This window comes from Rhamphochromis sp. 'chilingali' (assembly GCF_963969265.1).
Source record: "Rhamphochromis sp. 'chilingali' genome assembly, chromosome: 2".
Lineage (NCBI taxonomy): Eukaryota > Metazoa > Chordata > Actinopteri > Cichliformes > Cichlidae > Rhamphochromis > Rhamphochromis sp. 'chilingali'.
Window position 1 is genome coordinate 61,580,552 of NC_137930.1, and position 12,419 is coordinate 61,592,970.

Consider the following 12,419-nt stretch of genomic DNA (forward strand, 5'->3'; position numbering starts at 1 on the left):
TCCTCCCTAAGACTGGTTCTGCTGGAGATTTCTTCCTGTTAAAAGGGAGTTTTTCCTTCTACATGATTCTCTGTTTTCACTGTATTGTTCCAGGGCTTTTACTTACAAAATTAAACTGCCTTGAGGCAACTGTTCTTGTGATGCTATATAAATAAAATTGAATTGAATGTTTGAGTCTTCATCAGTTTTTTCAAATCAGAAAAATCAATGCACTGTTTAAAAATATGCAGCTATAGTTACAAATAATAATTTCCTGTAAGTATCATTAATATAATGTCTCTGCTTGTATTCAGGTCATACTGAAAAAATAAAAATTTTTTAAAATAAAGATTAAATATTGTCAAAATTAATGACAAAAAAGGTCACTTTTTTTTTGTTGAAATTAATAAAAATAATAAAAATGGATAAATGTTTATATTTCACGCTTTTACTTGTGTCTTTTTCTAACTATCCATATGAGCCAAACATTTATCAGAGAGCTCTAAAGGCTTTGTTTCACCATTTTTTTCTATCTTAACTATAATTTATTCATTCAGAGTGAAGATATCCCTAGTATGGTCATCTCAGCCACGCAACTCAGTGAAAACCAAAGTCTCACCTACCTGCTGTTCAAACCTTCTGTTTCTCAGTGGCAGCTAATAAGAAACAAGTTAGCTTAAAGGGAATGAGATGGGAACTCAAATGACTTGTTTCAGGTGCACTAAACTCCACTGTACAAGCAAGAAGGATTATTTTGATCTGTAACTCATGCATAGCTGCTCTAGTTGAGGCCAAGGATAAAATTATGATGCTGAAAATTAGCATTAGCCTACACATCCTCTTTAAGATCTGCTTTTTGAGGAAATTTGTTATTGCTGTAAAAGATGAAAGATGAAATGATCCATACCTACCACCGTATATATATATTTTTTAATATTTAAAATTACTCAAGATAATAAGACATGCCAGACTTTCTTGGAAACCGGAGAAATTGGCTTATAGGAGACAGGAAACAAACACACCCAACTGCAGACAGACAGACAGACAGACGATGATATTGATTTGTGTTCTTGACAAATGAAGAAATAGTAGAGGTGGCGCTTATGTCCTTACCAATGCAGTTTTCAAAGATATTACTGTAAAAATAACAACAAACAAACAAACAAAAATACATCTGTGATGATACTCAGAATTTCAAATGTTCTGTGGTTGTGCTCAAAGTCTGGATGGGACAACCACAATAAATCATCTGATATTTTCTCATAGCAATTATGTTACATGCAGGACTCTGGTTTATTTGATAGCACGGTCCTTGTTTCATTTACTGTATTGTTTTGTGGAGAGGGACCATTATCCTCAGTGGTAATTCCATCAAAGTAAGGTCATCTACCAACTGGGGCAGTCTGCGTCACCAGTTTGGTTAAAAGGTCAAAACAACAGTCTGAAAGGTTAGCGTCCTGCAGCAACAGAGTAACAGAGCGAACCTCTCTCTTTGTCCTCTTTTTTAATAGTGCTTTACCATTTTATCTCATCCCAGATCCATTCATACTTCTCTCCACTTGATTGCCTACAGCTCTGGAGAATATGATGTGTTTGTGCCACAGAGGCAAGTGCTCTCCATGGTCCTGAAACAAACATCTCTCTTTCTCTCTCCGTCCATCTCCATCTCCTGCTTACTGAAACTTGCAACCCTAGCTTGAGGGATTCAGCACCACAGTCACTAATAGCTCCCACAAACCCCTCCCTACTCTATCCGTCTATATTTCTAACACACAAACAAACTCTCTCTCTGTCTCTCTCACACAGACACACACACACTGGTTCTTGTCAGAGGAGGAGTGTCATGAATGTCAGGTTACTTTCTGCTTTGCTCTCCGCTCCAGTGTGTCGGGAGAAGAGAGAGTAACATGGACGACTTCAAAACAGTTCACCTGTGTCGTTCTCTGCAGATGAGGTAAGATAAGATTTTTCTGCAGATTTCTACCAAACTCCTGCAGGTAAGAACACTCTGTTAGAAAAATTATGCAGACTTGGAAAAACTTCCATGGAACACATTTAATGTCTGCTCGCTGAGGCAGCGGTAGAGTCAAAAGATGGGAAATGTTTTCCTAAATTTTTATTCCCACGGGAACTTTGTATGTAATGTATGTAAAAAAAATTTATAACCACTTTGATTCAAAGGAAACAAAGTCAGCTAAGGATATTCTTTAAAGAAACAGTCTCACATGAAATGTTAAAGCATTATAATGATACATCAATATATTGATTGACATTTTATCCGTGGCTTGTTGTTCAGTTCAGTTTCCTGATAAAGATTGAATTGAGAGCAAAGTAAACCTGGCGTCTATTGTTCCCCTGAGACCTTTTAGGAGATGTTTAATCTTAATTTCTCTCCTGACACAAAAGGTTTCACTCAGCATCAGATCCAGACTCTGGATTCCCTGGTTTCCCCGCTCCCGAGGAATCCCCTTATTACAAAAAAAAAACAAAAAACAAATTGTTTAAATGGGAAATTTCCTCTAACTCACCAACTTGAAACTTCTCAGTTTTATTTTTATAAACCTTCACTCTCTAGTTGCTGTGGTATTTTTGTGTTTTCTCACTCTCAGTGCTACACTGGGCATTCAGTGGTTTTCTCTTCTCTCAGTTGCACCGCTCTGTGAAGCCAAAGCTCAGGCTGATGTGAAATTTCCCACTTTTCACATTCAAGACACAGTTCTCTGAGATGAAAAAAACAAGTATGAATTAGTGCCATAACATAAGGAACATTTGCTGCGAAACGTGACGGTGGAAAAAAAAAAAACACTTTTTAAATTCATGAAATGTTAACCTTACAAATTAAACTAACTGAAACTGTTTGTGCTATACGTATTTATTTCATTTAAAATCCTGTTTAAACATTCAGTGTGGTGTTGCATTTTACAGTTAGACGGATGTTTGTCTTCTAAAGAACTGAACAATAAAACTACGGCACAGATCAATATAAAACGGAGCTACCACACTTTGATCCCTATAGCCATTAAATCCCGTAAGCGCTGTGAAACATCTGCAGTTGCAGACGTGTTTCCATACCTGCTCTTTTCTCTGCAAACAAACCTGCTGTTCCCACGTCTCATCCGGCAGTAAGTCTGCAGCCGCCTGGTGTATTGTTCATGGTATCAAAGACTTTTTTAAACCGAGCTCGCCCAGTCAGAGGACTGTATCCTAGAACCATATTACCGGTGCAGCTGTTGCAGGCAGCATCTGCTGGATCTAATTACTATGTTTCTGTGCCTGTCAAAGAAATATGGTTTGCCTCTGTGACTCTTTCCAGTAGCCCTGCATACCAATTAGGGAGATCCAGTAATGTAGGTCTTATTAGTGTGAAGAGAGAAGAAGTGAGGATGGCCTTGAGAGGAGGCAACAATCTCCTTAGCGAACTCTACATCACGTTGGAAAATCTCTGGCGAAGCCCACTGAGCAACTTGATAATTAAGATAATTTACTCGGTTAATCAGTAAAGTCACTAGAACAGCTACATAAAGTTAAACACATCTGACTGACACATAAGTGCTGCATTCAAGTACAACTGCAAGAGAATACCTAATGTCAAAACCTACCTACTTAAAATAATGCATCCAGTTATTTTAAGTATTGTGAACCTTTGTACAACCAGTTGCTTGGCATGTCGAGAGAGTTTCTTCTCCAAGAATCGTGTTATTGCTCTTCTATAGATACAGGACATTTGTTGTGGCTACAAGGTGTAGTGGTTGACACAACTGCTTTACAGCAACAGACCCCCAGTTTGACAGGGACGAGGCACAAAGCCAGCCTCGGGGTGTTACAAGCTATTGTGTCCTAATGCTGGTCCCAAACCCGGACATATAAGAGGATCACATCAGGAAGGGCATGTGCCAAATCAAACATGTGAATTTATTATTCTTAGGAAATGAAGCAGTAGCCAAAAATACCCTTTTATAGATAGAGATATCTTTATTGTTCATAGAATAAAGCTGACCTATTAAAATTTTTATGGGCTCCTTTATCATGGGGCCCATAAAGAAATGAGTATTGAGTCAGGCTGCTTGCAGCTTCTTTTTAATATAAGCAGTCATTTCTTTTTTCACTTTCAAATATCACATTTTGTGCAGCTTTTTCTGTAAATATAAGAGACTTTATATTTTTCTTTAAAAACTCTTTAAAGAAAAAAACACGTGAACTGCTTTTAAAATGCAGTGTGCTGTTATGAATATAACTGACTTAACAACAAAGTAAGAACAGGCTCCCATGAGCATGTCCATAAAGCAAACTGTACTTTTATGATAATATTTATGTACCGTAGTACAAGTATTTTTACTTAAAAGGGCCACTGTCAGTTCATTGCTCTCAATTCATTAATGAGAAGTGATTGATGAATGATATGATCATAAATTTGACCTTGAGCCAAAGTCAGTCCTTAACACTCAAATGTAACATCCTACCTTTTGTTGTCCTCCCTTTGATGTGCATCAATTTTACATTTTTCTGACTTTACAAATCATCACCGTTAGGCTCTGAACTCTCTCTCTCTCTCTCTCTCTCTCTCACACACACACACACACACACACACACACACACACACACACACACACACACACACACACACACACACACACACACACACTCTTTTTGTATCTGTGACTGAAAAGACCCGGAATGGGTCTTTAATGAGTAAGCGATGGAGTTCAACATGCTGTAATAGAGTTTAATCTGGCTGTAAGAGCAGGAAGGAAACATCTTTCAGGTACAGTATGATGTTATCATGTGGCCTAATGGAGTCACTTACAGGGTTTTAGCAGTATGCACCAACCCTCGTGGTCTCAACTAAGTATCTTTTTATTGATTCTCTGATCAGAACAGACTAGTTAATCACGTTGTTTTGCCACTATTTCTGATGTTTCTTCATTTTTAATATAATAGTAACAGTAATGATGCTTAACAATTGAGATACATAATTGGTATGTTTTGCCTGCCCGGGATCATTTTAAATACGCGGCTCGGTAGTAATTTAAAAGAAGCGGTATCCCCATATGCATATCATCTGTTATTTACTGAATGCTTTTATCTAAATCACCTGACAGCACCACGAGCGCCTGAATCTCGAGCGTGGGTGGCCCCAGTGGAAATCTGTTTGTACGCTCACCCAAACAGGCTTTCATAACTCGCAGAACAAGCAGTTCCAGTGCCAAAGAAAAGACCCCCATCCTCCCTTTTTTCTCACTGCAGACACAAGTCTGCGGATAACGCTTCTTTAGCCTCAGAGAATCTGTCCTGTCTTAACATAAAAACCGCAGCTTCTATTAAGACTTAATAATGGATTGGATTTATATAGCGCTTTTCAAGGCACCCAAAGCGCTTTACAATACCACTATTCATTCACTCTCACATTCATACACTGGTGGACATCTGTCTGAAAGAGCCAAACACACAAGCTCATGTGGACACACACATGTTTGAATTTACCCAAATATGCCAGGCAGTCCCTTTTACATATCCAGGAGCAGAAAATGACGCCTGCAGCATGAAGCGACCAACTTGATCTTTTTGAAATGACTCTCCTGCAAAGATTAGACACTCTCTCAGGGCATTTTTGAAAATTGTAAACTGTAGATGTCCTCGTTCAAGCTCCCAGGAAAGAGTGGATTGGTTAAGATTTCTGGGAGCCAGACACACAAAGCTCAAAGCTAGAGATTCATGCACACTTGCATATGCATTCTTTTTGTGGCATTTGAAAGTTGTTTTGTGGGCACACACGCTATTTTTAGATCCTTTGAGATTTACATAGTTTAAACATACAAGAGAAAAAGAGGGAAAATAAATATTAGCAAAGGATAAAATGTAGCAAAGTTTAACCAACATGAAAGATTTGATATTGTTCCGTGGTGCTGCAGTGCTTTACAGCGATCTGTTACAGTGGTCTGTTATCTGGATTCTGGCTTCAAACCTGCTGACAGTGTGTGTTTTCTCAGTGTGGTCCATATTTTTCCTAAAGCCCAAAGACAAACATGTTTAACTCCAGTATGTAACCAGCTTGTCGCACAGTGAAGGCTGGGAAAGACTGCAGCATATCCATTTTAAAGAGTTCTTAAAAAAGTAAATTAACACAATAATTCTACTGAAACTGTTCATTTTTCAGAATCAACATGTCAGCATCTCCATTAGCATCAAAGCCGTTTTAACATGTTATTCCTGTTTGTGAGATGTGGCTGTGACTTTGTAAACAAAGCTGCTGTGACCTTTATTTGCACACCTGCCCGTTCTTTTCACCGGGAGCAAGCTGTTAGCACAAAAACACCTGCGAATCATTTACATGCTGCAAGTTCTGCACAATTTTGCATGATTTTGCATCTACACATAGAAAGATACTGAATAATTTGAACACCCCCGGCCCCCCAAAAAAACCAAAAACAAACCTATAGTACTAAAAACTTATGTTTTATAATCTCTCTTCTTTTCAGGTTTTGCACATATGTGAACGACGCTTGAAGCATGCAAAGGATGCTGGACAGCATGGAGATTCTCAATTCATCCCACGCTAGCAACATCAGTGTCAGCAATGGCACTGGCCTCTTCTTTCGAAGCCCGTACACGACTTTGGAGATAGCGCTCATCATTCTCGTTGCAGGATCTCTGAGTCTGATCACTGTCATCGGAAACATCCTGGTCATGCTCTCTATAAAGGTTTGGGGTTTTCCTGTTTTGATCCTTCATGATTAATGAGTGTGATTCAAACATCCATCTCTGGACACCTTGAACAGCACAGCCAGACTTACAGATAAGACTTGAACATGTGCAACCCAGCACAGAGTGGTAATTTAATAGAAACGAGAAAACACACATCACATTGCACAAAAAAGATTAGCATCTGACAGCCTCCTCTATGTTGTTCCTCTAAAGGTAAACAGGAACCTGCAGACCGTCAACAACTACTTCCTGTTCAGCCTGGCTTGCGCAGACCTGATTATTGGTGTCTGCTCCATGAACCTCTACACCGTCTACATTGTGATTGGGTTCTGGCCCCTAGGAGCAGTGGTGTGTGACCTATGGCTGGCTGTCGACTATGTTGTGAGCAACGCCTCAGTCATGAACTTGCTCATCATCAGTTTTGACCGTTACTTTTGTGTCACCAAACCGCTTAGTTACCCAGTGCGGCGCAGCACCAAAATAGCAGGGCTGATGATTGCAGCAGCATGGGTCTTGTCCTTCATCCTGTGGGCTCCTGCAATTTTGTTCTGGCAGTTCATAGTTGGGGGAAGGACTGTGAAACCCAATGAGTGCTACATCCAGTTCTTCTCCAACCCAGCGGTGACCTTCGGGACGGCTATCGCGGCTTTCTACCTACCTGTGGCCATCATGATCTACCTTTACTGGCGCATCTCCAAGGCCAGTCGCAGCCGCATGAGGAAAGACAGCAGGAAGACCTCAGGCACTAGTCTGGGAGAAGCTCCTTCTAACAGCCAGGAGGAAGGAGGTGAGAACACCACTGCAACAAAAAAGGTTCAGGAAGAGGCTGCAGATGGCAAGGAGAAGGAAATGCTCCAGCAGAAACAGCAACAGAACGGAATCGGTCCGTGCAAGGAAGACCGAACCAACCAGGTGGACTCCACATCAGATAGCATTCAGGCTTCGACATCCAAGGATGCTGAGATTCCACCTTCGTCACGGAAAAACTCAAATATTGGGAAAAATGAAGCCCAACCATCTTCTCGGAAAAACTCAGCAGCTGACGCTCAAATGCTAGTCACGAAAACTCTGTTTAAGGTAATCAAAAGATATTCATCCTTAATTGGCCAGATTTATTACAATTTAAAGCAGTCATGGGTTTGGTCATGTCAAGTTTGTTGTTAATTAAAAGTTGTTTTTTTTATCACCATATTTAATAGCTCAGCAGAAGTTGTCTTTATTTTAGAGGCATCATAAGTTTGGTGCCTGTAGTTTAAAGAATACATCTGGAACAGTTTATAATCTGGACCATAAAGAAAATATCTAGAAGTTCACAATCTTTTTTTTTTTTTTTGGAATAAGTATTAGGACAAGAGAGTCCAGTGCTGAGTTGTAAGCTAATGCTAGCTAATGTACACACAAAGAGGTGCTAAGGGTGCAGCAAACATAAATTAAACAAAATAACTGAATTTAACTCAAATGAGCAGAAAGTAGTTAGGTGGTGTAATTAACAGCACAACAGGACATATTATTAGTCAGATAATTTTTAGTAAAAATGAATTACTAAACACCACAAACATAGTCGATATGTTCTGTCCGTTGATGTAACTTAGCAGATAGGTAGCAGCTAACCAAATACCACTCTTACTTATTCAAGTAAACTGGTAACCATATAAATGAAGATGGTAACCATGGTGAAGAAAAAAAAGGAATAAAATGATATTAGATTTAATTTAAGTGATCTTTGTGCCTGATGGCAGCCTCACAGAGTTGCTAGCATGACTGCATTCATTCAGCTCTATGAAGCATTTTTGTGTGGTTGAAACTTCCGTGTTGTTGTTTTGGGTCGTTCTTACTTTTCTTTGATCTCAGTGTGAAATTGATACACTTTCAGATTTTCTTTAATTTTCCTTGACAGAGATTCAATACTGAAAGTATTTCTCAGATATTTTGGTCCATATTGCAATGATAGCATCACACACTTGTTTCAGACACTTAACATTTGTCAGTCGCACATCCATGATGATCCACCACATCCAGATGGTGCACTACTGGATTGAGTTTTGGTGACTGTGGAGGAGATTTGAATACAGTGAACTCATTATGTTCGAAAAATGAGTTTGAGATGATTTGAGCCTTAGGTTCCAGTTCTTAGCTGACAAGCGTGTGAGGTCTTCTGTGTTGTTGTTCATTCAGAGATGCTCTTCTGAATACTGTTGCAACAATTGGTTATTTTGTTTACTGATGACTTCCTGTCAGCTAGAAACAGTCAGCTAGAAACATTCTTCTCTGACCTCTGGCATTAGCTGGATATTTTCTCTGTTTTGGACCATTCTCTGTAAACCCAAGAGATGGTGTTGTGGGAAAATCCCAGCAGTTTGTGAAATACTCAGAACAGCTCATTTGGTACCAACACAGGTATGGAAGGTTATGTTGGACTTACACAGGAGTGACACACACACACAAACACACACACACACACACACACACACACACACACACACACACACACACACTAAAAAGAAACAATAGAACTCTTTTCTTCTTCTACTGTCATTTTTCAGGTAACAATGCGCGCGATGAGTGAAAACGCTGTGGCAAAGTGGAAAAAGAGGGGAATTTCTTCCAGGGAGAAAAAGGTCACACGCACCATCATGGCCATCCTGGTTGCATTTGTCGTCACGTGGACGCCGTACAACGTGATGGTGCTTATCAACACATTCTGCTCCATCTGCATCCCCAACACGCTGTGGACCATTGGCTACTGGCTGTGCTACATCAACAGCACCATCAACCCAGCCTGCTATGCCCTCTGCAACGCCACCTTCAAGAACACCTTCAAGCAGCTGCTTCTGTGCCAGTACAAGAACATACGCACTTCACGATGAGCAGGGGGTGCAAATGCTTTACTGTGTTTGTGGTGGAATCTGAATAATGTGACAAATCTTTTAAAGAATGATTTCGAAAGTTGGAAACATAGATACATAGATAAAGTGTGGTCTTGTTGTGCAATTACTTCATGTTGCTTTTCGGTGGTAGAATCCCCCCCAGCCCCCTTCTTCCACTGAAAATAAAACTGTGATTTAACTCATAATCATATTATAAAGTCAAACTTTCAAAGACTTAAATGGAACTAATTTCAATGAGCTTTACTGACTGTCTGAAAAATACTTTTGCATAACAGTCACTTGGAGTTTTATTTCTTTTTTTATTTCCTCTTTTTGCTACTTCTACACAAACTTGTGCAGTTTGTTGTTTAAAATGTGCTTGTTGTGATGGTTTTGTGAAGGTAGTTTAAAAAAGATGTGATTGAAAATTATACTATTATGAGAGCATTAGAGCTAAGCTCTAAAAATGAACCATGTCTTTATACTAAATCCACGGGAGAAAAGAGAATTAGCAGCTGTGAAGTGATGCGTGTCCTGTGTGTCGTGCTAAACTTACATTTCACATTAATGGAACCTGTAATCTGTGATGTTGTGAGACGTGTGCGACTATTAAACGTGCCTGTGTCTTCCCTCTTTTTCTCTGATTTGTGTAAATAAAAAGGATGACAGTTTGGAATCAGAGTTATTTGTCATAACCTGGGTGTCCTCTTTTTTTCCTTCATTTCTGCTAATATTATTTTTTTCCCATTGGCTATCATCCGATATGAAAAAAACTTAACCAAACCGACCAAATTACTGCCACAAGATTACAGGCTGTATACGAAAGAAAGAGGTAGCCATCACCCATGATGATGTCACCCATTTGTTTTTGTTTGTTTGTTTTGTTTTAGATGCTGTAAATAACATAGTCATGTTTTTTATGCTGGGAGTCTTTAGGGACTAATTTGTTTTTAGAGCCAGACTCACTAGAAGAACTGTAGGTTTTGGGTCTGAACACCATTGCAGGAGTCCTAGGCTACGTCTACACTAATCCAGATAAATTGGAAAACGGCGTTTTGGTCTAATAACGCTCCGTGTCCACACTATCTTTTTCAGTTGTTTTCTTCCACACTCTTAGAAAGGATGTGTTAAAATTGACACATCATGTGTTAAATTTTAACACATGTGCTGCATCAGCTCAGGGACAACACATGATGTGTCAGTTTTAACACAATTAATGTGTCTGCTCCTTTAACACATCTTCTGTGTTAAAAAAAGTCAACACAAGGATGCGTTATTTTGACACAAAGATGTGTTAAAATGTGTGCATTTCATTTTTTTAAAAAAGGAGAAAAAAGATGGTATATATTATACATTTATTGAATTCCATTTGTTACTTAGCATATTATAAATTATTACAAACTGAATAAACAACAGTTTTCAGAATCTTTTCAATTAAAATGTATTAAATTCAATTTTAGCCAAAGCTATATTACAATTTTTACTTGACAAAATCAAACAAAATTAATATCTGTTAGTTAATTAATAACTTTCTAGATCACTAAAATGTCAAATATATATGTTCTCATATAATCATGTCCAGACAATACATGAATTAACTTTTTTTTAAAGGTAACAGTTGTCATCTTCAACAAATTGTCAACATTCAACAAATGTGCAGTTGCATGCAAACAGAAAAATATATTTACATTTTGGCAACTATAGCATCCAGGTTATACAATTTTGTACCTTGGGTTTAAATACAGCTTATTAGCATCAAAGCTTGTCACTATATATAAAGGCTGAAAATCAAAAATTTCAGCCAATGTAATCAGTTCATATTCGTCTGACCTTTCCACTGCATAGGCATAAAAATGGTCATCAAAGAAGCTGACTTTCAGAATCCTCACAAACACGAAGACGGACTCATTAACTGACTGTGGCAAGATATGAATGACTTCACCAAACAAAGGCTCTTCTCTAAAGTCTCTTCTTAATGTCAATACAGAACCAGTTCTATAAGTCTGGCCGTACACACCAATACTGTGTGACACAAAAACAGTACTAGTCAGAGAAAGGTCTTGTTCAAGGGTTAACCTCAAGTTGTCTAACAAGACATCTGCTTTTTTCAGTGACCCCACACTAACTAGATAGGCATTGGGCACATCCATTTTCTTAGCTAGATTATCACTATGCTTATAGTGATACATGTGTTGAACCTGATGTTTAAAAGCCAATGTTTTTGACACATTTTTGAAGTTACAAACTGAATGTGCTAGTCTTTTAAATGGATTGTGCTTGGATTCAAATCGCATACACCAAAGTTTAGACAGAGGTCCAAACAAAACCATCATTCTTGGATAATGTATCATAAAATGATGTTTCGGAATAAGATTTGTGGCATACAGCTGTTTGAAAAGAGTATGGTGCTCTATTATCAGTTCTTTTAAGAATACTGCAAGTCCCCTTGTAACGACTGGTGCAAAGATGATACTGCATATCTCTCTCAGTAAAATAAATAAATGCCAATGTTGACTTTTTCGGTCTACACAATCTCCCAACAAAAAGGGCAAGACCAGTAAAAGGCACCACATTTGAGATGCTGTCTGTTTTAATGCACTCTCACTGTTTCTCAAGTTCATTATAACACTTGGCTTGTTTTTAATGTCTCCATATCCATATTGAAAACTGGAAATCCTCTCATTTAGCTGTTCCAAAGTCAACAACTTCTCCTCATAAATGAAATGGCGAAGCATTAACTTAACCTCTAAAGGGGCTACACCTTCAAGTACATCATGCATGATATCAACACTTATGTTTTGTGTTACATGAAAATACTTAAGGTTATTCAGACAGGAGTCCTCTTTTACACCAGTTTTGCTTGGTTCGTTT

At 38.5% G+C, this 12,419-nt stretch overlaps 1 protein-coding gene across 1 annotated transcript; it reads left to right on the plus strand.

Annotated features, from left to right (window-relative positions):
- Window positions 1-1,811: 1,811 nt before the first annotated feature.
- Window positions 1,812-10,119, plus strand: LOC308391821 (muscarinic acetylcholine receptor M2-like). Its single transcript, XM_080874578.1, has 4 exons — window positions 1,812-1,933; window positions 6,456-6,678; window positions 6,895-7,758; window positions 9,225-10,119. The coding sequence occupies exons 2-4, from the start codon at window positions 6,487-6,489 to the stop codon at window positions 9,546-9,548; spliced, it is 1,380 nt and encodes a 459-aa protein (XP_080730704.1). The 5' UTR covers window positions 1,812-1,933; window positions 6,456-6,486; the 3' UTR covers window positions 9,549-10,119.
- Window positions 10,120-12,419: the final 2,300 nt, after the last annotated feature.

Coding starts and splice junctions, on each gene's coding strand:
- LOC308391821 (XM_080874578.1), top strand. CDS start 6,487: ATGCAAAGGATGCTGGACAGCATGGAGATTCTCAATTCATCCCACGCT. Junction 6,679..6,894: donor TGGTCATGCTCTCTATAAAG/GTTTGGGGTTTT, acceptor GTTCCTCTAAAG/GTAAACAGGAACCTGCAGAC. Junction 7,759..9,224: donor TCACGAAAACTCTGTTTAAG/GTAATCAAAAGA, acceptor GTCATTTTTCAG/GTAACAATGCGCGCGATGAG.